This window comes from Lissotriton helveticus, chromosome 5_1 (assembly GCF_964261635.1).
Source record: "Lissotriton helveticus chromosome 5_1, aLisHel1.1, whole genome shotgun sequence".
Taxonomy (NCBI): domain Eukaryota; kingdom Metazoa; phylum Chordata; class Amphibia; order Caudata; family Salamandridae; genus Lissotriton; species Lissotriton helveticus.
This window is the reverse complement of record NC_136065.1, coordinates 1,241,427,575-1,241,454,271: the sequence shown is the minus strand read 5'-3', so window position 1 is coordinate 1,241,454,271 and position 26,697 is coordinate 1,241,427,575. Positions and strand designations below refer to the sequence as shown.

The 26,697-nt window shown below is 47.3% G+C and overlaps 1 protein-coding gene across 1 annotated transcript in view; it reads right to left on the bottom strand.

The window, feature by feature from the left end:
- LOC144755252 (disintegrin and metalloproteinase domain-containing protein 9-like) overlaps positions 1-26,697 on the bottom strand; it is a 929,123-nt gene that overhangs the window by 76,480 nt on the left and 825,946 nt on the right. The window contains exon 18 of the mRNA XM_078643994.1: positions 3,462-3,567. Within this exon, the coding sequence (XP_078500120.1) occupies positions 3,462-3,567 (106 nt within the window). The remainder of the gene's footprint in view (positions 1-3,461; positions 3,568-26,697) is intronic.

The window sequence follows — 26,697 nt, the reverse complement described above, 5'->3', positions numbered from 1 at the left end:
AGGAAAATATTTCTGCATCATCTGCAAGCAGGAGGATGACTATCTTTTTATTACACAGCTTTTGTACATCTGTGTGCGTGTACCCCTTGATTAAAAATTCTACAGAGTCGTTCAAGAAGAGGGAAAACAGTAATGGGACAAGAATACATCCCAGGTGAACACCCAAACAGATGTCAAAGTAGGGGGTGCATTCTCTTCTGCTTTCATAGCGAACACAGACACGCGCATTGTCGTGTAGGATTTTGATAGCATGCAAAAGATGTTGTTCAACTCCTATTCCATTGAGTGTTTTCCACAGTTCCACAGTCAAATACTGATTTAAGGTCAATGAAGGACCAGTATAGCGGAGATGTAACCACTTTTTTGCACTTGACACACACCATATATAATTTTACGGCTTGACCGATGGCACTAATGCCCTTACGAAACCCCGACTCTCAGGACCGTGTTTTTATCTGCCCAGGCCTGCAGCCTGTTAGGAAGAACATGACCAATCATTATCCCGGTATTGTCCAGAAGTGATATTTTGTGCAGTGGACCTATAATGGCGGATTCCCAGGAGCGAGGGGTGTTATTGTTTCCCAGGACCGCATTGAATGTCTTTGTCAGGACTCTAAACCATGCCTCACAATCAGAGCGGAACATGTTAACTGGTACATAGTTGGGCTGGGTGCTTTGTTAGCCTTCTGTTCCAGAATTTCTCTTTCTACTCATGGGCGCAGGATGAGTAAGTGCCCTTGTGATACAGCGCTGGCCACTCCTGAAAACTCCAATATGGCAGCAGCAGCGGATCGAGTGGCACTGGAGTGAGCGCACCAGCATACAAGCTTCTCGTAGTGGAAAATATGGGGCCATCCCATGAGTTGGTGGTCTACACGTCGGAAGAATCAGGAGGAGAGGAAGACGCCAGTGACAAGACAGGGAACAAGAGGAATCCAGGAAGTTCGCGATTCACGGGTGAGGGCAGAAACCAGGTTCCCGAGGCGACCAGCATTGAAGTGGAAAGCCCACCATCTTTCCCGCTCAGCAACACAGGTTCCCAGAACAAAGAGGCTGCCGGTTTCCAGTCTGCCACATCCTAGGAGGGTTGTGGCTGCAAGCAAGTCCTTTTTTTGAACTTCATGTAGTTTCACAGGTGGTGGGCATGGACCAGTCATAAGCAGTAGAGTAGAAGACCACTACAGATGTTCACTACTCACTAGTGTGGTGTGGTGTGGTGGAGGAGACACAAAGGGAATGTAGCATAATATATGATCACAAGCAATCCACTCATTCAGTCCTTTTTTTGCTTTTTTCGAGGACTACCCTCCAGGGATGCTGCATGTGTGAATATTGGAACGTCCATATCAGGAAGAGAACCAGGAAGCTGGGAGACAACCCCTTTTGTTTTTGGGAAGACAGACTGACCTCCTAGAAGGACTGTGAAGACTGTAAAAGACTTATGTCCTCTATTTACTTTTGTTGTTATTTTTACTTTATGTCCCTACTGTTCCTGACCTCAGAATAAAACAAAGAAAGGAAGCTAAAGACGCTATCATGGCTCCTTTTGTGTTGCCTTCCTTTTTTCTGACATCCCTGCCAAAGGAGTATACGACACAAACGTACAGCCCCGTTGGTAGGGGGTTGTTGTGTTCTGCCGGGTGTAGCATTTGATTACCACTGGAGTATATGCTCTTGTAAAGGTCTACCCCGACCTGCGCTGGGACATGATAATCCTGGGTTCCTTGGTATTTCAGCAATTTTCCCCAGAAAGATTTGCTATTTTCTTACTCTACTGTTTTGATAAATGATTTGTCACACTTTTTGTTGATAGTTCAGTTTCTTTCTTCGCAGTAGGGATTTATATTTTCGTCTTGTGGTCCCAGGATGCTTGTTTCCGGTCCAGGGAAGACATGGCTTGGAAGTTCGGCTGGACTGTTCCCATGAGGCACAGTGTCAAGACTGATTTCCATATAGCTGTGTCTGAACTGGGGTGGCAAAGTGAGCTAAAGAACGATGATCGGTTCAACCCAGATCTGTGACTGGGAGTGAGTGTCTGAAAAGTTTCAGAGCTTCGTCCATCATCTCCTTGTGTTTGCTTTGTTCGCCCTAAGTTGGCAGGGTATGCCCAGATGTGGGTCCCTTGCTCACTTTGCCACTGGATTCAAGCTAGCCTGGCTGATGACGGCTGTTAGCCAGAAACCGTGGCATTCTGGTCGTCACTGCCATTATCAGTAATGGGGCAGGTTGCTATATCAAAAATGGTGGTCCTCCCCCGATTGTTGTATTATTTTGCTAGCTTGCCAATACTAGTCCCACGATGCATATTTTGTGCCCTAGACACAATACTGCCAGGTCTCCTATGGGCTACCGGTCCCTGGAGGGTGAGTCTTAAAAAATTACAATTGGAACCCAAGGAGGGGTGGGGTTGCCAGACTTCAGAGCATACTATTACTCCTGACAGCTGCAGTGGCTGTCCTACTGGACCGCGGGCAGGAACCTACGGGAAATAGGATTCACAATACAGGAGGGGGTACGTGGGTAATTGTTAGTAGCTATGTTGATAGCCTTATTCAAACTAATGCATTTGTCTCGTAGTCACATCATACAAAATGCTATTGTACCAAATATTGTACTCCTGTTGTACTTATGTTATATGCACCTACTGCAATAATCCTGCTAACGCAAACCAGCTGTATAAAGACAAGAAACACCAAAGTGAAATGTTTGTAACTATTGAATAATGTTTTATGGTAATCAATAGTTTGTTTAAAAAATAAATAATTGTAAGCATCTGCTTGGTGGCTCACTCTTTGATGTAGCAACCTTTTTCAGGTTTCCTTCTATTACTTCTTGGTCCCCATGGTGCGGACCAGTGATTTGTGAGTTTGCTTGAGAGTTTGTTGCAATTTATTAATATGACCTCATTCTCATCACTACTCGTGGTGCAGACACTGGAAATAAATTATTCTAAGTGCGCCATTAATGTAATCTTGTAATTCGGAGAGTACTCTCTGTTTCATTTTACTGCTCTTCTGTTGTTACTTGGGGAGATACTAACAGTAAAGGCCTTGATGTTTTTCTGTCCATTTGGAACTTCACACTTGAAGTATAAAGGATCACGATCACTCTCAGGTCTCTGGACTTCTTCCATATCCAGCAAGAGGTCGCAATGCTCGCTTGGGAAAAGAATGTTTGAAGGAGTCAGGGATGAAGAGTCTGTGAGACACAGGAATGAAGGATACAGGGTCCAGGAGTCTGAGGGACACAGGGATATGGTGTGTAAAGGAAACAGGGTTTAGGAGATTGTTGGAGCCTAGGAGCAGGAGACTAAGGGTAACCAGGGTCGGAAGCCTGAAGTAAACAGGAATGAGGAGTCAGAGGGTCAAAGGAAGGAAGGGTAAAGGTACCAAGCGACTCAAGAACTCATGGATAGGAAGTGAAAGGGCTTCAGACTGGCTAGGTTTACTGTTGGTACGTACCACATGGTGAAGGTCCACTATCGATGCTGCCACCACACCCGGATCCGGCACAGGACGGAGGAGCCCAGCCGTAATTACAGTGACAGTTTCCATTATTGTTACAGACCTGGTAAAGCAAACAAAAACATTAAAGAAACCTACATTTAGTACAAAAATACCTAGGGATTTTACTAATTTATAATGCACACAGTGCTAATATAGTGTAATAAATCTAGAGGTTGAGCCAAGTCTCCCTATTTCTTCCTCTCTCTCACACACACACACAGACACACACCACCCATTCCCTTCCCCTACCTGTACTAGGACAGTGTAATACCATATACTGTTGGTTTAAGTTTGTTTTGTTTTTGCTCCAAACCAAAGTATACAAATCCATTACATTAAAACAGTGTATTTCCAGATAACACAATGGGATTACATAATATACAATTTAAAGTATATAAATCAATTATAAACATGACCATTCATTATTATTATAATTAACATATCAATATTACACTTCACAAAATTGCCAATTCTACAACAGTTGGAAATGTATTCAAGTCAGTATATAGATTCCAATGCATCTGCAAGTTTCCTTTTATTAGCATATCTGAACATACTTCATAACCAATATCTTTGCTGATATAGAATCGTGGGACAGATGAATACTACATGGACCATGCCCTGAATGCCCCATTGCATAGATTAAATAAATGTTTCTCCCGAAGTATGTTCTGCCCAGGAGAGGTAAACTTTGTTGTTAAATTGTTGAAGAATCTTTGTTAAAAATTGAGTCCAGCAATCAATTCTATGCAATGATGCATGCGAAATTCACAGCGAGTCGCAACTACTAGAGACAGCCTTCTTATACAGTACTCTATAACATTTTTAAAATTGAGAAACATAAGTGCCTTTTATAAGTGATCCAGAAAAACCAAAGAATCCCAGCTCAAAGTGAATGCATTCAAACTGTATTGCACATTGCTCCTGTTTGCATTTATCAGATAGAGATTTAGCGCTGCAACATTTTTGTTATCATTGGTGTGGACCCTCTACAAACTATGCTGTCACTCGGCACCCAGACACAACACTGTCTCCCACCAGATTCTCACATGCTGTGCTTCCACAGCGCACTCTGTGCACCCTCACATACAGCCCACACACTTACTTTTTAGGTTGAGCATAGACAGAGCTTGCGCTGTTGCTTAGTGACCTGCTGTATATGCTCTGGGGAGTTCCAACTCCACCCATTGCTTGCCTTTGATTTTCATTTGTCTATGTCAGTGTCCTTTAAAATCATTGGCTTGCTAGTAGTCAGTCCTGCCTCTTTGTCCCCCCTTTTTCTCTTCTGTTCCTCCCAAGCAGCAGGTACTAAGTACTGTCTCATTACACTATGGTTCTTTATCTGTTCTTTGGGGGACAATTTTGTTTCTTTGTTTCCTGCTCTGTTACTCTTTGCCTGTGTTCAGCCTTGGTGCCATAGCTGTAACTATAGCATTTCTCCCTCCTACCTCCTCTTAATGCCACAGCTGAGTTAATGCTGCCTCCCATGCCGTGCCTCCCGCTCGCTCGTTGCCTATATTTGTTTTAGCCTTTCTGTAATTTTGGATGTTGACAGTCAGTTGGGCTTCCTATGGTAGGTTTTTAGTTTGGTTGTGCTTTCTTTTCAGGGGAATTGGGCTTATTTTTAGCCTCTTTTCACATTGAGGAAAGCAAATTAATGCTGTCATCTGGTATTATCGATATCACATTTACAACAGCCTTGCCCCGACTATTTTTATTCCTCCCTGTGGCCAACTGTTGTGCTTTGCTCGGTTCGGTCTTTGTGCCGCTGGACCCGCCCTCCAAACCTTCCTGGACTTGGTTAGTTCCTTGTGGCCTCTGCCAAAGGTCCCTGTCCCGTTCCCATGCTTTCTGCCAAGGTTTTTTAACTTTCCATCCTTGTTTAAGAAAGCCGCTGAGCTGGTTGCCTCCTCCTGCCGCCCACACCAGAGCCATGCCATCCCACAAATTTATTTATTTATGGGGTTTTTTATGCAGGCAAACTCAACCCTAAGAGCTTTAATGAGTACCAGTAATTATGTTACACAAGGACACATTGGTAGGCATGGGGAAATGAAGAAGTGATTTACCCAGAATCACAGGTAAGTGAGCCGACACCAAGACATGAACCTGGCTCCCCAGCTCCAAGGTCGACAGCTCTGACCATTGCACTATATCCTCTCTCCATGCCTCTGCCATGACCATACACAATGAGGGGATGAGCGGGCACTAAGAATAGTTATTAAAATGTTTCATCAATGACTCCCTAAATGGTAAATAAATAATCAGTGCCACAGCATAAAGTGTAAGAGGTAAGAAGAAAGTAGACCTTTTTATTCAGTATGCACTATTTAATAGAACATCAGAACGAAAGTGAGCACACATATTCGTGCAAGAAAGTCTCATCAAATATTTACTGCAAACTAATGAAAGAGACGGCCACGACCCAACTTTTTAAATTGATCAGAATCTTATAAAGGTGCAATTATTTTCGTGTAGCTGAAGGAGTCTGCACGGAGTTAGAGAGGAATGCAAAACATTCCCACGAGCATCGGCTGACTTCAGGGCAGCATTCCTCCTCCCAGGGGTCAAAACAGTCTGGAAATTCCAGGGTCCAACAGAGGTAATTGAAGGCGATAACAACTGTGGGCTGTGCTTAATCACACACAAGCGCCCTCCTTCACGTAAGGTTTTTTAGGTCTCACTTGGCGTTAGCAGCGAGCATGCGCTGCTCTCGCTATGCAAGGGCTTCTTGGATTCAATACTGTTCCAGAAGTCGTGTCTCTGCTCCGCCTGCAATTTTCATTTGTGCGCGTCGTTTTGCGTAATTGATTATGCAAAACACTGTGTGATGATTGCACCGGAGGCATTTTAAACCCTCCTGGTTGTCACCCTGTACGCTTTTGTCCCTGCCCCTCGGAATTGGATCTTTTGCTTGCGGCAGGAGACAGTGTCTCTTAATTAGCTGCTAAGAACTTTTTTTTGCTATTGTCGCGTTTGTGTTCAACAATGGCTGACGTGCCTTTCATTTCTCCTACACGCTATCTTGTTACTATACACTTGAGGTGCGGTGTATTTTGCTTTATTATTGCAATTTGTTTTGTTGCGTGAACTCGCCAGCACATAATCCGCTCCCGAATCGGAGCTTGTTTTAAAGTGATGTTCGGAAAATGATTCCTGGTTGCATGTGAGCTGAAACCTTTCAGAGCAGCAGATGTAAGTGTTAAACATGATTCTAATGATTCTAAACACAAGTTATATATAGTGATGTTCCACTCTATCGCTGAAATGCTATCCGCTCTACTTTTTTGCTGAAAGCTGTAGTTTATGGTACTTTTCCACGACACTACCAAAGTTAAAGCAAACGCCTGAAGTTTTGGATGAAGGATTCAGTGCTTCTCATTAAATTTAGAGGCTGATGGTCACTGAAATGTGATTCTTTTATGTGAACACAGGGCTGGGATCTGGCTCTATGAGGCCAATATCTAAACGGAAGCCCTATTCACAGCGTAAGAGAGTTCGATGGTACACTGCCACCCGGGTACAGTCTCTGTGCTCCGGAAGAGGTCAGGAGTTGTTTACTCCACACATTTGGTGCACAGTGAAAGCAGTGGGATTCAGGGGCATAGAGTTGGGGGAGGGTGGGTGTTTGGGGTGTTGCACCCCCAAATAAATGCATTTTTGGCTTGGTAGTTAGGCCCTGAGTCGGGGGGTCTGCTGCCTGTGTTGGTTTTTCTTGTTGTCATCATTTCAATTGTTTTAACTTGTTCATTTTTGGGATTTGAAGATTAACTATATGTAGTGATCGGTTTATCAAAAAAGTAGACAATCTGCATGGCCCCTAGTTCCCTATCGCTGATTAAGCCATACCCCTGATGGAATTTGTGAGGGTTAAAGAACCCCGGGGCGGAGGTGCCGTTCACGAATCATGATGTACAGGGAGGGACACAACCAGGAGAGTTTACCAAAGGGGTGCATGTCGACAGCTCAAGTGGCCGCGAGCTTGACGAATTCTGGAGTTGCTAATGGCAGTCGGGTGCCTGTTCAGAGCCGCCATGAAGGAGAGTGCAGCCTGACATCAGTAATTGATTAAAAATATTGTCAAGAGCGAATTTTATTAAGCGTGCATTCGGATATAAGAAAACAACAGCAATAAAAAAATAAGAAAACTAAACACAAAGAACGCTCTCCCAAAAATTATTCTAGCTATTATGTAGAGCGTGAAAGGCGCCAAACAGAACTCAGCCCTGTATAAAAGTAAAGGTCCCATATGCAGAAGGATTAAAATTGAGATTAAATTCTTCCATTAGACAGACAAACCGTGCAGGCGCGGTGTTTTGCGTGTGGGCTGCATTTTGTTACTTGCTTACTGTTTAACGAAATATTTTTTTTGCAGGATAGATGTATTTGTGTTGAAAAGGTGGGAAACGCCACTTACAATGCTTGTGAATACACACAGACATAGGAATCTCTGCATGGTCTGTGCCTCTTTAATGAGCACCCTTAGTCCGGTCCCCTCCTGCCCCCCTCACTTGCCCCCACTTCCTGCAGGCAAATTCAGGGCATGTGCGCTGCGCAGAGGACTTCCTTGGCGCACTTCGTCCTACTTAGGGAACGGGGCTGTAATTGACTAACAGACACTTACCCACACTGACTCCCGGTGGTGAAAGGCACCAGCAGCACTTTACCTGCACGTAAATTAATTGCAACTTACTACAGTATCAAAATATTACCTTGTTTTTACTTGCACAGATAGGTTACGATCGGAGGGGGAGGGGGACAGGGGATTTGAAAATAGACCTCTACTTTTCATTACAGTGAAGCGCCTAAAAGTCCACAAAGCGCTTTAGGGATGAAAGACGCACAATAGCAGTGACTTCATATAGCACATAGTACACGCTCTGTTGTTTTAGGTGCTATAAATACTCAATTCGATAGAGCCCGTATCATTCTCTTTGTAAAGATGAAAGCATAAGTTTGGCCGCCAGGATTTAAAGGTTTAATGCCCCTAAATTGCATGCAACCGAAAGGGCTGACATCAATAAATCTACCAGGGCTCTAAAACACACCTTCACAAAGTTACTTTTAAAATCACTTCAAAGTTAACTTATTTCTTCTCCATACTGCCTGGTTAATTGACCCTGATGCCCGTTGGTGCTTTTTGCATGCTTTACAAACTCATAAATACACTCTTCTGTCACAACGTAGCGCCCCGAGGCCCGCTCCCTATTGCATTAAGCGCTGCACATAGAAGGGCGGCCAGATAAGGACCCAGGGGCAGGTGGGGTTCGTGCCTCTTCTTGCCCCCCATTTCACCCTCACTTTCTGAGCACTACCGCGCCAGCTGTATGTTCAGTTAACTGACTGTTTGTCTCTGCCCTCCAGGGCTAAACACAGTTTTGATGCCCCCTCTCCCCAGTTCAGTGCTCACCTAACCTGTTTATCTCGTCTCCCACCTCTTGTTTTTCCAGGGAGGAGTGCTGCAGGGGTAAGAGAGGAGGGATCACATCCCCCATTCTCCTCGTTGGGTACATGATTATCATCCGTGGCGTTTTACATTCACACCCTGCAGCCCCCTTGGCCCCTCCCTGACCCGGGGCACCCAGAAGCCCCCCTCTTCCCCGCCCCCTTAGAAGCCTCTTTGGTGAGTTGTTCCCACAGCTGTAATCTGATGTCCCCCTGAGATGTGAATAAACAAACCATTAAACAAGCATTTAAAATTGAATAGGTCTCGCCTTTCATTAAGTTGAAGCCATTTTATTTGCTATACAATACCATTAGCAAAGCAAATGGCTTTAACTTAATCAAAGGCGAGACCTTTTGCATTTTCAATGCTTGCTTTACAGGGAGATAATCTCCCTTTAAACACGCAAGAGGGGAATGAGGCAGGCCCTCTACAACTGCGCTTTTGATCTGCGTTTATTGTAACTTCTCGGTGCACTAAAGAAGGTGAGGACTTGTTCTAGCGCTACTAGTCTGACGCATGCTCTCAAGTGCCCTATATTTTTCCACACTTGCTGCCCCTCTCCCCATGATGTTTACGTCTCTGTTTTAACCTTACAGCGATCAGGCTCTTTACCACATTGTCTCTCTATTAATCAACGGCAGTTCCACAGACTAGTCTTCTAGCCTCATGCCTGCTCCTGTTGTGCGGTAGTACCACACATAAGTGACACCTGTTGCGTGAGAACGCTTATTGTGCCAGCGGCCCAGCACTGTTCAGTATCTTTAAATGTGTACTTCCTGTTCTGAATTTCACCATTTCCTGTTTTGAATTTTCTAATTCTTTGTAGACGGGGATTCAGCTATGGAAGCTTAACCTGTCTGTTTATTTGTTAAGTTGTGCCTTTTGTCCTTCTCTATAAGTCTACCAGTTCTTGAATGGCCTCAGGTCTTAAACAAGCCATGGCTATTTAGCAATGGGGTCATCACTTTTGAACCTTCATGGTATTGCCAGTGTTCAGTTTGTAAGTCTGACAAATTATTTGCTTTTTCCCATCTCCCGCTAGACTTCACTCTCCTCCTCACTGTTCCTGTGTATTATTTTGTGTAAAAACCATCTTGAGTTGCAAAAATAAAACCTTGCATTAGTGTGGAGTGGCCAATATGGTGTTTTTGCAGCAGATAATACACTTTGGGCCAGATGCATCAACCAAAAAAGCGATCGCAACTGGTGCGAATCACCAATTGCGTTCGCAAATTAAAGAAACGGCATGCATGAAGTGAAAACGCATAAAAAAAGCGAATTCGCAAACGCAAAATAGCGAAAGCGCAATAAACTCGCAATAACAAGGCAGAACCCCATTAGCGAATCGCAAGTAGCGAGAAATCAAAGAATCTGCGATTCATATAGCGAAAGCGCTATATCCAAATAGCGAAAACGCTATAAAATCGCATTTCTCATGCATGTACAATCGCTAATTGCGATTCAGTCAAAAATCGCTATTTTGCATGAGCAGTTTACAGGGAATCACAATCAGGTGGTAAAAAAAAAAAAATTCCCCACTCACCTGGCTTACATCAGAGGTGTATTTAAACAGACCCATGAGGCCACAGTGGCCTCCCACAATGGCAGGACTATACATTTTCGCGAGGAGGAGGAGGATACTTGCAGCAGGCCAGGCCAGAAGGAGAATCCAGGAGAGAGTCTTCCGTCTGCACATCACATTGTTAGGACAGACTCGTGAGCAAATTTTTGATAAGTACAGGATGAATGCAGCAATGATACTAGACCTGATAGCTGAATTGGACCCACTATTGCAGCGGCAAACACATAGGACACAGGCCATACCTACTCATGTCCAGGTGCTATGTAGCCTGCACCTCCTTGCGTCAGGTAGCTTCCAGGACATAGTGGCAGAAGCAGGAGGGGTATCACAGAGCTCCCTCTCGCGGTTCTTCAAATCCTTCCTGGCTGCCATGATGACTGTGATCAACAACCACATCACCTTCCCCACCACCCCACAGGAATTGAGCCAAACAAAACAGGATTTCTACCAAGTAGCAAGGTTCCCACACGTCATTGGATGCATTGATTGCACCCACGTAGCAATATGTCCCCCTGCCGTACATGAGTATATATTCCGCAACCGGAAAGCATATCACTCAATCAATGTCCAAGCAGTGTGCAATGCTGAGAACATCATCACTGACCTGGTAGCACAATACCCTGGAAGCACTCACGATTCATACATCTTCCGCCATTGTGGCTTGCACACACGTCTGCTCAGGGGAGATTTTGGCAATGGACACCTGCTAGGTAAGTTCAACACTATACACATCACTGACTTAGTCATGGCAATGCATACCTGACACTAACATCTTGTCTGTTACTCTGTAGGTGACAGTGCATATGCGGTGAGGCATTACATCTTGACTCCATACCTTAACCCAGCCAGCCCACAACAACAGAGGTACAATGCAGCCCACATCAGGACACGTAATGTAATTGAACGGACATTTGGATTGCTCAAGAGTCGTTTTCGCATCCTGCATAAAACTGGAGGAGCAATGCTGTACCAACCGGAAACCTGCTGCAGGATAATTGCGGCATGTGCAATGTGGCACAACATAGCAACAAGGAGAGGCATCCCCATTGAGGAATCCGACACAGAGGGCAACCAGCCCCCAGCACAACCACGCCGTGCACATCTTGGTAGTTCAGCGGAGGGACAGAGAAAACGTGCTGACATCACCCAGCATTATTTCTAAGGTATGTAACAATGACACACAACACTCATTAGCATTTGAAGGTGAACTATTTATTACCACGGCAGGTGGTAGGGGTGTGTAAAAATAACAGAAATGGTGTCCATTAGCACATTAACTCCATGCACTGAAGGACAGAGGAGACACACTGAGGACTTGTAATGCAGTCACAAAGATAGTCTTGTACATGGTTACGTCACCATGAAGTCTAACACCCCTCTAATTGGGTTTACCGTCTCCTCCCTCTCACACCCAAATGTCTTTCTTCTGCTTCTGCATCTGCTTTCCCGGATGCAGCGGGAGCTGCCTGTCTACGGCTACTGCTCCTCCTGACAGTGGTGAGTGGCACAGTGATGCTGCTGCGGCTTGAAGCCTCACTACCCTCTTCCGCTGTAACATCGCCCTGAACACCAGTGCTAGCCTGCATCAGTTCAACGGCAGTTGTAATATGCCCCAGTGCCTTGGACACATCCCCACAACAATGGCCCATATCTATCTGCATTTCTACAGACCGACGTGACAGCTGGGCCACGCCTGTGCTGATCTTGTTGTTTGACCTGGTATAGGCGGCCATACATGTGAGAAACTGGTGATGCCTCCTCCTCTTTGTGGTGTGTCCCTCCTGCATCACACGCGCAACCTCCAGCAGGGCGTTGTTCGATTCCCTGTGAGCCTCCACTAGCCATTGCAGTAATGTTAGTGTTCATTTTTGTCATCTGCAGGTTGATTGCTCCCATGTGCCTCGCTTGCACGCGCTGCACCCGCACCATCTGTGACTCCACGCCACCCCACTGATTGGGACTTCCTGCTTCCTGTGCCCAAGTATGGGCCCATGGCCTGCGACTTGTCCCTGGCCGGACATGTGCCTGCGGTGTAGGTGTGTTGCTGGCACTTCCACGGCTTGTACTAGGTGCAGTAGATGTTTCCTGTTCTATCTCCATTGGCTGCAGTGGTGTAACTGTGGCCCTGCGTTTTGCTGGTGCTTTGGGTGGTGGTGTCACAGGTTTTGACACCGCAGACTCTTGGTAGGCCTGTGTGCTGTCTCCAATATCACTGTCTTCACTGTGTGCATCAGCTGCATCTGTGATGTGAAACAGTGCAATGTTATTTAATTTTGTTATATGAAATATGCAACCTTAATTAAAATATACTTTTATGTTCTAACTGTCTCTCATCTATCACTGTACTGCTTTTTGTCAGCATTTGGGCTTACTGTGTTGGATTCAAACAGGCAATTGGGTACTACTGACTACAAGTCCCATGATGCATTGGTCTCCCTATGTGAAATGTGTGCTGGACTATTTCTACAGTTATTTAGCAGGTCGATTCACATTTGGGCACTATCAGTGTGTACATTGTTCAGTTGATAGTCATGCATCTTACCTTGTGTGCTACAGGCTGCCCCAGATGTGTCCAGATGCGTTACTCCAACCACAGATTCATGCTCAATTGTGCCCTCTACCATGTCCTCCTGGGGTGTGTTGTCTGGGACTGTTGGGCCTCCTCCTCCAGTCCCCTTCGCCTCCTTCAGCCTTTCCGCTACCCGCTCCTTGGCACGACTGCGCAGGTCGTACCAGCGTTTCTTCAGGTCATCTATGCTGCGGTGTGTGACCCCCACAGCATTCACCTTGTCCCTGATCCTGTTCCAGATCCTTCTCTTGTCTGCCTCTGGCACTTTAAGGGAGAGCTTCCCAAATAGCTTTTCATGGTTGTTTGCAACCTCCTCAATGAGGAGGTCAAGTTCACCCTCACTGAACTTGATTTTTCGCTTCCTGCCTACTGCACCCTCCTCTGTAGCTGGTTGGGACATGGCTGTCTTCACCTGTGAGCTGACTGCAGTTTGTTTTCTTCTGCTCTCTCTCCCTGCACTCAGCTTCTGCCTCTGTGTTCCTCTGTGCACAGGTGGCTGCATGGGCTGATTGACTTCCTGGTTGTGATGTCATCAGCCTGCTTCCAATGCGACTCTGTAGTTTTCACGCTCCCGCTATTTGCTCCCGCTATTTGCTCCAGCTATTTGCTCCAGCTAATTGCGATAGCAAATAGCGGGATAACAAAATGCGAGATGGGCGTTTTTTAACAATAGCGATTCCTTTCCATGGGATCGCTATTTTATTTAGCGATTTTTACCGATTCCTTATTTTTTCGCATTCCTCATCATGCATAGCCAACAGCGAGTCCTTAATAGCGATTCCTTAAAAATCGCAATTAAGGACTCGCTATTTCTTTGCTTGATGCATCTGGCCCTTTGTCTTCTGTCACATCTTGCTCTGTTTCCCTCTCTCTTTCTCCTTTTTAGGTCTCGTCTATTCCATCCCGTAGGGATGGTAGGTGAGAATTATAGTAAGGCTCCCGAAAAGTCTACCAAAGTGTGGATCGCGTAAAGTTAATTTTTTTAAAACATAATTTTTATTGGTTTATTGTCAACTTACAATGCATTACTGGAAAGCATCATAACGAATATGTATATCGGCATTCCCCAATGCACTTGGTAACAAACAGAATCATACAAATAGTAATGACTATTGCGTTATCTACAGCCGCCTCGAACTCCAGTCCTGGTGCGGTTCATGGGTGGGTGCCATGCTAGTATCCATTCTCAGATGCCCCCCAACCCCCAACCCCGCCCCAACTCAGTCAACCCCAACCGCCTCCCCCTCTCCCTTCCCACCGCCCTAGGCGTGTCATAGTGGACCATTTGCTGCTGCCCTGAGGGGCTAAGATAATGTGTGATCTATGCAACGGGATCAATGAAAGCACTGTGGTGTTAAGTGTCTCATATGTGGGGCGAGTGCAGCACTTTCCTCACTATCTCATAGTGGAATCCTACCGACTATTGTGGTGTGTTATGCCGTGAGCGTCTCCGGGCCATCTGCTCGGGCCTCATCATCTGCATCTTCAGGGGCTGAAAGTTCCATAACTAGTCTTTCCCAGGCTCTCACCCTCTCTAACGCCTTCTCATTGCCCGTTTTACGTGCAATTTGCAACCGGACAGTGCCCTCACACTCAGCCCACTTTCGGAATTCCACCTTCCACTTATCTATACTAGAGCCCTTTTTCGCTTTCCAATGGGAGGTTATAGTCCTTTTGGCCAATAGGAATCCCAAATCCCAAATCTATGAATTTGTTAGTAATTTTATTCTTTGAGGTGTGGGGGAACCAATGCAGGATACAGTGTGCCATAGAGGGTTGTAGATCTCTCTCAGTTACATCCATCAATAGAGCCGTCACCTCCCTCCAAAAGAGGTCAAGAGAGGGACAGTCCCACAACATGTGTTTGAAATCCGCTTCCGCCATGGTGCACCTCGGACAGGACGGTGACTGGGTCGGAAAATATTTGTGCAAGTGGGCTGGAGTTAAGTATGCTCTATGTAGGATTTGAAAGTGTACTAATTGAAATCGCGCATTTCGCTTGCTTTTCCAGGCCCTCTCTCCTATCCCACTCCATGCTGCATCTGGGATGTCTTTCCCTATGTCCAGTTCCCATTTAAGCTTCAGGGCAGCCATTGGGGACTGGGACTCTAGTGTCATGGGCCTATAAAGACATGTCACCGCCTTTAGGGTGCCCGCTGCAACCACAACATATTGGCACCCCATGGAAGTGGGCTGCTCCGTAAGGCCTGTTTTCCAGTGCTTTCTAATAGCTGCTGTGAGTGCAGTGTATTGCAGGAAGTCGCCACCAGGTAGGTCATATCGGGCTCGTAGATCATCAAAAGGTAAAAGGGCTCCTTCCTTGTAAAGGTCCCCCATTGTCAGTAACCCCTGTTGTTCCCAGGACTCCAGTTTCTGCCAGGTGCCCCCATGTGGTAGAGCCCTGCACATCTTCAGTGGTATATCAGGGGCGTAAGGGGTCCCTATAGCCAGTCTCCGGAGGTATCTGTTCCAGCATTCCGGGCTGTGGCAAAATTCCAGATGAGGTGTATGGTCCCGAGCGGGAGCCGCAACACTATGTGGGATAAAACCATCAGGGGATCCGACAGCTCACCGGGCTCACCTTCCTCCCTAGTGGAACTCACCACCCATTGTGTGAGCCATTGGAGCTGGGCTGCTAGATAGTACATTTCATAATCCGGGACCGCCAGCCCTCCCTCTGCCCGGGGCCTCATGAGTGTATTCAGGGCTACTCTGTGGCTGCCCGTACCCCACTGAAAAGAGATGATCATCTCTCTGGGTCGTTTAAAATAGGCTGGTGGAACCCAGATCGGCAGGGCCCGGAAGAAGTACAGTAAACGCGGAAGGGTCACCATTTTAAAAAGTGCCACACGTCCCGCCACCGATAACGGCAAGGTACCCCAAAATTCGAAGTTAGCCCTGGCTCCTCTGATCACCTTCCCCATGTTCCCCTCAAGGATACCTTCCTTTTCGTGATAAATAATCGTGCCTAACTAGGGCAAACATCTCCCATTTCACCCCTTCAGTGGTCTGTGGGCCTAGCCTGCCCTTGCGCACCGGGAAGAGACACGATTTCGCCCAGTTGACTTTTAAGCCAGCCACTCTACTCAAAGCCCGCAGCAAGGACTTCGCTCCCAACAATGCTTCGGCTGTATCTGCCAGGAACATCAAGAGGCCATCCGCATAAAGTGCAACATGGTGGATCTGGCCAAAGACGTCGAGGCCCCGGTACGCCCGCCCTGAACGCACGTGTGCCGCCAGGGGTTCCACTGCCATAGCAAATAACAATGGGGAGAGGGGACACCCTTGGTGCGTGCCCCTACCCACCCTGCTGGCCTCCGAGATCACTCCTCCTGTTTTGACCCTGGCGGTCGAGTCTGTATACAATAGGACCGTCCACCTCACAAAATCGGGGCCAAAGCCCATTTATCGCATCACATGGAACAGGTACTCCCACTCTAAACTGTCGAAGGCCTTCTCTATGTCTACAGCCAATATCATGGCGGAGTCTACATTGTAGGAATCTACCTCCAAAACATGTACGAGCCTTCGTATATTAAGCGCTGTGTTGCAAGCTGGGATGAACCCCGATTGGTCGGCATGGATGAGGGTAGGCATGTGGGACAGCAGACGAGTGGCCAGTATCCTTCTCAGGATTTTGTAAATCAAGGTTGAGCATGGATAACGGTCTATACGCCGTTCTGTCCCAAGACTGTTTACCCGGTTTTAGCAAGGGAATAATGCTTGCCTCCCTAGTAGAATCCGTCAATCTGCCTATTCTTCGAGCATCGTTATACAGGCGCAGATCAATGTAGGTGAGATAAAACTCTACTGGAAAGCCATCCGAGCCCGGAGTTTTATTGCGGGCCATATTTTTGATGGCCACTCGCACCTCCCGCTCTTCAATGTTCCGTCCCAGCAACTTCGCTTCCTCTTCATCCAACTTCGCCAGGGCAACACCCTCCATGAACTCCTGCAGATCTGCTTCAGAGGGGACCACCCGGCTGCGATAAAGCTCCGTGTAGTAATCAAAGAACAGATCATTTATCCCCTGTTGATCAAAGCGGGCGACCCCCAACTGATCCCGCATCTCTAGTATGACTGAGCCGCGGCGGGCCGGATTGGCCAACCAAGCTAGGAGGGACCCCGACTTGTCCCGCTCCGAATGCGCCCGCGTGATGTATTTTTTATAATCAAAGCACCGCAGGCGCTCTACATTAGCTGCCATCGCTTGCCTGGCTTCTAACAGTTCCTCTTGTTTGGTCAGATTTTCAGGATGCTCCCTCTCCAGGGTGCGCAGCCGCTCGTCATCCCTTTGAATGTCGTGCAAGAGGGCCTTCCTAGTCCGAGCTACAGCAGAAATGCATCTCCTCCTAATAACCGACTTATAGGCATCCCACTCCATGGTCACTGACCCAGCCGTTCCCGCATTAAATTGGAAGTATTCTGTAATAGCCGTGCAATGGCAGTGCGGAAAACCTGATCATCCGGCACTTCCGGCCGCAATCTCCAGGTGGGGACTCGCGCCCATCCCAACTGAGATAACACCGGATTATGGACAGAAATAGTCCTAGTGAGGTATTCACTACTGCGGATCCCCCCGTGAACATCTGGGGAGCACAAGAAGGCGTCGAGGCGGACAAGCAACTCATGTAGGGCAGAGAAAAAGGAGTAATCTCTGGCCAATGGGTGTTGGGTCCACCAAGTGTCAACTAATTCCCTTTTCCGTTGCCAGTTATTACGCACTACTGCTAGTTTATGCGCCGGCGCATACGGGAGATGGGGAGGAGAGCGATCCAAGGAGACATCGGTGACACAGTTAAAATCGCCCCCTAATAGTAGCGGTCCCGTGAGGACGGTCGCTAACTTACATGATAGCAGGGAGAAGAAGGCAGGTTGGTCAGCATTGGGCGCATATACACATCCCAGGGTAAGGTCCCTACCATCTAACTACCCCCGTACCACCACATATCTGCCCTCATCTGGGTCAACCAACTGTGTTGTGCATTGGAATGGATCTCCAGCCCTTGCCCAAATCAGGACCCCCCTCGCGTATGCAGAATATGTAGTGTAATAAACCTGACCCCTCCAACGGCGCTGCAGTGCTTTCCCCTCTTTCGCCAGGAGGTGGGTTTCCTAAAGGAATGCGATGTGTATGCCCCTACGGACCAGATATGAATCTATCCTGTGGCGCCTAACCATAGTATGCATGCCCCGTACATTCCATGTGAGACAGGCGTAGTCTAATGCAGGTCCCATTGCATGCAGTGATATTTAATATGTTCAACAACACTCAACCCCGTGACACGCCTGGGTCCCCTAAAAAAAAAAGTAAAACATCCCTAACTCCCCCTTCCCAGGACAGGCACCCAACAAGGAAACCCCATCCAAACTATGGAAATGTGCATACAGAAATCTATCAAGAGAAGGTGGCTCAGAACTCTACTGTGTTGCCCCCAGAACTCCCCCCTCAACCCCCCTCCCCATTCGAGTCAATAGACCTATCCGGGCCCCCCAGTGTCCTTGCAGAGAGTTATCACAGCCCGTCACCACCTGGCAAAGGTGTCTCAGGTCCCAGCAGTCAGTACAGTGACCTTACCAATCTCCTCACACCGCCCCTGCTGCTCCATCACCCCAACACCCCATCCGCCGTTTGCGGAGTAATGACAGGCAGATCTGCGTCTGAGTGCCCCTGAGCACTACTCGAACTTGGGCTCTCCGTTCCACTCTTCACATGCTTCGAACTGCTGCTGGCCGGACTAACAGCTCCCTGGCTGATGGCCGCCACTGCTAACACCATCCTGTCTCGCTCCTGGCGCCAATCTGTGGGAGATACAGGTCTCTGTGTCGGCGATGCGGTGGCTCCCCCTACCTCTCCCACAAAGCAAGACAAGACAAGAACATCAAAGCGACCGCGGCCGCTCTGATTCCATTTGCCACCAGCCACTTCACGGGCTCTGCAGGTCATAAACAGGACCATCTGCTTGTGAATCGGAATGCTGGCATGGTTGCCCAGCTCCCCTACCAGTGCTGCCTTCCCTCTGCCATTCTATGGTTTCTAATACGTCTTACTAAAACCTAGTTATCTATGTTGTTTTTTTTAGGGGACTTGTTTGCATGTTTTGGCGTGGCTGAGTGGGAAACAAATCGTTTCTCTTTTATTGCAGAAGCAACCTTTCAAATATGTGTTCCTGCTATCCACGTGAGTTGGAATTTATTAGTGGAGGGCTGTTTTGACTTTAACATCTTTTTAGGCCGTTCCTAGGCAGCTCATGTGCTCTCCCATTGAGCAATGCCCCTATTACTTTGCACGGGTAGGGCTGGCTCTGAGACTCGAACTCTGTCCCTCCAGTTCTAAAGTCAGCAGCTCTAAATGTTATGCCACATATTTCTTCAAGCATTGCTGGGCATAAGCGTCATCCTGAATACTGTTTCATTGTGTTTGGCTGAGAGGGATGTATGACGTTACAACGCATACTTTTACAACGCCTACCTTTACAACGCGTTTTTTACAACGCATACCATTACAACGCATAATGCTTTTAGGCGCTGGATAGTGAATAGTTTAATTTACTATTCCAACTCCAGTCCCCGTGGATAGTAGGGAAGGTTATTGGATAGTAAATTAACCTATTCCCTATCCTAGAGCGCCCCCCAGAGCAATGCGTTGTAATAGTTTGCGTTGTAAAAGTTGCGTTGTAATGGTAGGTCGTTGTAAAAGTTTCGTTGTAAAGGTTGTATACCGGCTGAGAGTGGGCGGGTTTCGTTATTAATTTTTGTGTGTGCTTGAAGTGAGCATTCATGATGTCCTCTTTATGTTACTATTGCTACCTCGTACCAGTTGGTGTGGCATGAGCTGCACCTGTCTGTGCGATCTGCGGCTATGAGCTTCCCTCTCAGTCACTTGCTGCCTCCCACTGGGGCTCACGAGGGTTTGACTGTGCCTATAATGGTGGCCTTTAGAGTGTGACTAAGAAATCCTAAAACTGGAACTCACACACTAGGCTTTTTCTTCGCACAATAGGTAACCCAGTACAGATCATATATGATTATTAAATGCCTAAGGCCATCGATGACTGATGAAACACTTATTTATAAGCCAGACATTTCGCGTACAGTTCATGTGAGCCAGGCGCGTGCATAGGAATCCGCTCCCCCTCCCACAAAGCAAGACAAGAACATCAAAGCGACCGCAGCCGCTCTGATTCCATTTGCCACCAGCCACTTCACGCACTCCGCAGGTCATAAACAGGACCATCTGCTCTACCACCCTCACTCTACCACTCTACCGCCCTCACTCTACCACCCTACCGCAATACACACTACCGCCCTCACTCTATCGCCCTCACTCTCTCTATCGCCCTCACTCACTCTATCGCACTCACTCTATCGCCCTCACTCACTCTATTGCCCTCTATCTATCGCCCTCACTCTATCTGTCTATCTATCTGTCTATCTGTCTATCTATCTATCTATCTATCTATCTATCTATCTATCTATCTATCTATCTATCTATCTATCTATCTATCTATCTATCTATCTATCTATCTATCTATCTATCTATCTATCTATCTATCTATCGCTCTCCCTCACTCTATCTATCTATCGCCCTCCCTCACTCTATCTATCTATCTATTGCCCTCCCTCACTCTATCTATCGCCCTCCCTCATTCTATCTATCGCCCTCCCTATATTTATCTATCGCCCTCACTCTATCGCCCTCCCTCCCTCTATCTATCGACCTCCCTCTATCTATCTATCGCCCTCCCTCTATCTATCTATCGCCCTCCCTCTATCTATCGCCCTCCCTCTATCTATCGCCCTCCCTCTATCTATCGCATCACCACAGCATCACTCAGCACCACCACAGCATCACTCAGGGGCACAACATCATCACTATGCGCTACCACAGCATCACTGAACCCCACAGCATCACTCGTCGCCACCACAACATCACTCAGCGCCACCACAGCATCAATCTGTGCAACCATTCAACAACAACTGGTTCAAATATGTTCTCCCAATGTTTCAAGCTTTATTACAAATGTCACAAAAAGATGTTAATATTTCACTTCTGTTCTTGGATTTTCGTCACAATAAAATACACTGAACATAATCTTCACAAAAGTTATTTACAAAAGTTTAAGCTATTGCCATTATAAATTACAATACCTTTTATTTAAGTATTAATTATTTAAAAAAATTAAAATCCATTGTTATTTGTAATATCAATACATCTAAGTCACGTAAATATAACACATATTGCATTACAAATGCTATAGGTGTCACATTTGCGAAAGTTAAAACTATTGGAATTGTAAATGACAAAGCTATTAATTTAGCTATTTTCAAAACCAACACATAAATACAAAATTTGTTATTTACAATACCAATAGCTCAAACTTTCCTAATGCGAGACCTATTGCATTGCAAATGCTTGTTTCCTTTATCGGTCTTTCTTCGATTTTTTTATTCATCCCTTCATTGTTCTTCCTTTCTCTGTGTTTGCTTTTTAGTGTATTGCTGTCTCTCTCGCTCGTTATTCCTCCTTTTTACCTCTTTAATTGTTCTTATCTTTGCTCCTTTTTTGTCTTCTTTCCCTTTTTAAATACTTTTTTCTTCATGTGTTTTTTACTCTTACTTCTTTTCTTCTCACCTCCTTTTCTTTCCTGATGCACTCTTTCTTCACCTCTCCTCTCCCCTCCTCTTCTCTCATCCCATCTTCCCTCACATTCTCATCCTCTTATATCTTTACTCATTCTCTCATCTGAACCACACCACAGAATTCTATATCATGCCACAAAATTCAACAGCAGACCACCTAATTAAACTCCACAACATACCACTCCACAACATAACATGCCATTCTGCATAATTACACTCTGACACACAATTCCACTCCACATATTTCCAGTACACTCAATACCACATAATTACTATCCATATATTTCCACTGCACACCATGCCATATAATTAAACTACGTAAATCCACCACACAATTGAACCCCACACAATTCCACAACTAACAATTCAACCCACATAATTCCACTCCAAACCACATACATCCACTCAAATCAGAACCAAAACACATAGATAAAAGACAATGTCATTTACAATGTAGCTTTAACTCTCCCAAATGTGAGACCTATTACATTGCAAATGCTTGTTTTTACTGTTTTCTTCAACTTTGACCTTGCTTGGCATTGCAAATTCCTGGAATTCCATTATTTGTCTGTTGAACTAATGAGAAAGGCTTGCCCATGCTCAGAGCTGACCACTTTGCCTCTGAAATGCAGCTGGCACCACGACACAAAGGGGAGTATGGGGGGTCAGCGCCCTAGTCCCATACATCTGGCGAGCGAAGCCGGCAGCGCGTCCCCTGGTGCCGCCCCCCCCAGCCAACAGCCAATGGGGAGGGTTCTTCATGGACAGGGGAGGGCGCTTCCAGGGGATATACTTGGCCGGCAGCTGGGCTCGGCCTTCCTCCCCCGCGCCGTGGCCGCTCTGCGCTGTATGCGCTTACACGATCCATCGTCGGAGGTTTAGAGGTACGTTGCATCCGCCTAGTCTCCCCCCGGCCCGATCCCTGGACATGCCCAGGTTGATTGGGCCCTGTGGTGTCGACCACGGGGGGGGCTGGGGTTTGCTGGTCGCGTCTATTCAGACGAGGTTTAGAGCGGGTACGGTGTTAGAATGGGGGAAGGGGAAGGCAAGAGTGTTGTGCGTGGGACCGAGAAGTGGGGTGCAAACGGCAACTTTGCCCGGATGTGCAGTGATGTAAGGAGCAAACAAAGCAGATCGACCCGCACGTTGCGTTTAACAGACCCCGTTAGCCTCTGACGGCCGCGTGCATACTAGGCATCATTGCGAGCTCCCACAGCACTATTGGCCTCGAGCATTCGTCGCCATTCGTCGCCATTGCCAGCTGCGACATTGGGGTTCGAGCTCCCGCAGTAGTATTGGTCATGAGCATCCGCCCGCGTGTGGGGTAATTTATCTACAGAAGGCGGAAAGCGCCTTAAATGTTAATATCAGCGCGGAAAATGCCTTAATTGTTAACGTTAGTGCCGGGCGATTACGCTAAAATGACCTGCTTTTGATGGCAATGTAAGCTGCGACATTGGGGTTCGAGTCATCTCTCCATTGAAAAGACGTCAGGACAGAAGCCATATTTCAGCAAGACCCTCGATGCGTGTCATTTAGTGAAATTCTGCCAAACCCGGTTTAATTCCCCGCGGCTCTGCTCATCCCGGGCACAGCACTACAAAGCAGATATTGCTTACAACGCACACTGCAGCGCGGCAGAGTAAGGGGGTGTCAGACATGTAGAGCCATTGCAGTTTACATTACCTGATGATTTCTGCCATTTTCTCAATGAATAATGTTCACACCACAACGTACACAGCCGTAGCAGGCATTAATTGGCGACACGTTCTCTTCATGCGGAGAGGGCGCAAACTGCCGGTGCGTAGACCCAGGACCGTGTTTCTCCTCACAGGCGCTCACCTCAGTACAGGTTTAAGACACGTTGGTTGGATGGAGTGAGGGGAAAACATGTCTCAGGCCCAAGACGCGTCTAATTTTGAGCTATCGGAGATATGGCTGTATTTAGCTCCCATTAGCTGCGAAATGCTCAAACAGCGCTTCCTCGTTTGTTTTGTTTAGCTCTGTATCGTGACATTGGTCACGAGCATCCGCCCCGCTTTGGGTAACTCTACAGAAGGCGGAAAGTGCCTTATATATTTATATATTTAATACAGTGCGGAAAATGCCTTAAAAGTTTAAACGTAGGGCCGGGCGATTTTACACGTGGAATGTGCCTATATTATTTAACATCAAGGGCGGGTTTTGAATGAGGTATGGCAGTTAGCCACGAGGCACCAGTTACCGCGGCATCCGCCGCCATTGCCAGCCACGAGTCACAGCCGCCATGTTGCCATTGCCAGCCACGAGTCACAGCCGCCATGTTGCCATTGCCAGCCACGAGTCACAGCCGCCATGTTCGAGCTCCCACGGCACTGGTGCCTCGAGCATTCATCGCCTTTGCTAGCTGCGACATTGGGTTTGAGCTCCCATAATATTAGGGGTCACGAGCACCTGCCTGCTTTTTAGATAATTTATCTCCTGAAGGCGGAAAGGGCACGAGCTAATTTTACGATAATAGGCACCGCTGTACAATAGACACAGTATTGCACCTCGTACTGCCATGTTGCTGGTAAAGAGCATATCATTAATTGAAAGGTAGCATCGGACATTGATTTTGCAGTCGGCATGGAAATTAAGGAGGAAAACTTTCTAAACTGCCTCTTTTTTAGAGCCTGTTTCTAAATAAAAAAGTAATGGTTGCCGAAGTGAAAAAGTTTGAATTGCAAGAATATGACATGCTCTGTGATTTACGTCTCATCGAAACGCTTGTTTCTTCCGCGATTCCTGTTTCAACCATGTACTGCTCCCCATAAGACAATGATACTGCGATTGAGTTTAACGTAGTTAGGTATCCAATTGTAGCCGTTAATGGTGTTTTTTATGAATGTAACTGTGGACGGTATTTCGATCGTTACGAGATGTATGGCACGACAGAGCAGGTAATATAGACGACAGAGCAGGTAATATAGACTGATCATGACTGGCCTATGGGGGGCAGATTTCGACTCGGAGCAAACTGCCTCCAGTCTCCCAGCAGCCTGATTGCACTTGCCAAAGCCCTGCGCGCTCAGTATTATTCGCCCGGTAGTAGTAGTTGGCGTTTCCGTGTCCTGAGACTATTGCTTGGTTCTCAGAATGCAAGCACAGGGTCCCGAGCCGGTCAATGCCTGCCACAATCAGAAGCACAAGGAACAGAGCTCTACACGCCTGCGTTGACCTCAAGGGCATCAGGCGCGTCTGTAAAGTTTTCTGACACTCTATAAAGAATTACGGGAACAGGCACACATATTGATCTATGAGCATTAGTGGATATCGTTCAAAAACTCGGGGTTTGAAAGTTTGGAATATTCCATCGTGCAGTACGCGGCCTGGCTGGTCACCCCCATCCTCCGGACTGGTGAGGCTGCTAGTACACTCGAGATGAGGCTACTAGTGGACGCAACGCAGCAGTTCGAAACAGCAGCGGAGTTTACGAAAGTATGGACTGAGGGTATGCGTCGCCCTCAGTGAACACGAAAAATAAAGCGCGGTTCAATAACCACTGCCGCGGCGATGCACACGGCAGGTGGGAAAGAAGCAACGTGCGGAAGTTAAGGCTCAAATAAAGGTTAGGTGTTACACAGTCCAACTCCATGGCACAGCCCAAGAAGGCATCTATGGTAATGGATATGTAGTAGCGGCAGCACAAGTCGAGGCACCGGAGTAGGAAGAGTCCGATGCGATGGGCCGGGCGTCACGTTTGGGCCAGTGGTCCCCGGGGGCTGGCCTCCCTCGTGGCTTAATGAGGCAACGCGCCGCCATCGGGTCAAGCGGCAGTAACAAATAACAGTACCTAGCACGAATTATGCCATCTTTTTAGGAAATGTTACGGTGCAGTAACAAGTTTCAATAACATGGTACAGGGGCACAGAAGAATGATAATTAAGGGCGAAAGACGGTGAAACAAGGGCATTATGCAGGGCATTTGACGCTTTTGTTGTTCTTTCAGATACACTTGGGACACGACGGAAAGGAATAGCAGCCCATAGGAGGAAGGCGGAGAACGACAGGTAATTGCCAAGGGCAAGACCCATGGGTGCAGTTCCATGGATGTAGGGCGGTCGGGTCGCAAACCGCAGAGGTCAAGTGCGACGCACAGGAGATTTGATGGGTTATTGTTCTTTCAGATTCCGAATTGGAACAAGTCACGAGGAATAGCAGCTCACTAGGAAGAAGGCGTATACCTACAGGTAATTGCGGAGGTCAGGGTCCGGTGGGCAAGCCCATCGGGCGGGGGCAGCAACAGGGGATAACGGGGCATGTAGGACAATGATACGGGAACACAGGTCTCCCACACGGAGTTATTAAGTGAGTACACGCGACAAAGTACTTACAGGTGTGCTCGCTCGTGCCATGGCTTGGGTGAGCGAGGAAGACTGTTCCACAGATTTACGCAGGTGTCTTTGCAGGTTTGCCGCTTGCGGCTGGGTGCGAGGTTGAGTAACGCTGTGTTGTTTTACAGATTGTGCTCGGGAAGGCGTCAAGGATTGGCAGCGGCTAGGATTGAAAGTAGAACAGGTAATGCATAAAATGAACATTGAGACAAGGGCAGGTGGCTGCCGGCGGGACGGCTGGTCGCGACCAGCAGAGCACGATGCGGAGGCTCGAGGCCGAGGGGGGGGCTAGCGGACGCAGTAATAGGTGCCTCACCTTGTACTTTCTCTTCCGTAGGAACCCGGAAGGGTAGAAGCCTTTACGATGAGCACCAGGGGCGCTGCTCTGCCACAGGATGGGCTGTGGGCTGAATTCCTAGCGGTCGCACAGTCTAAAGGGCCAGCATGAGCGCAAGGTTTCATTGAAGGGCGTAGGCTTGAGGAGGATGGCTGACCTGGGGCCCACGACGAGGCTCCAGGCACTTCAGGAGAGGGAACACGCCGGTCCAATCGCAAGCGGAAGGGCACCCAGAAGGAATTTCCGGCCGTAGCGGCAC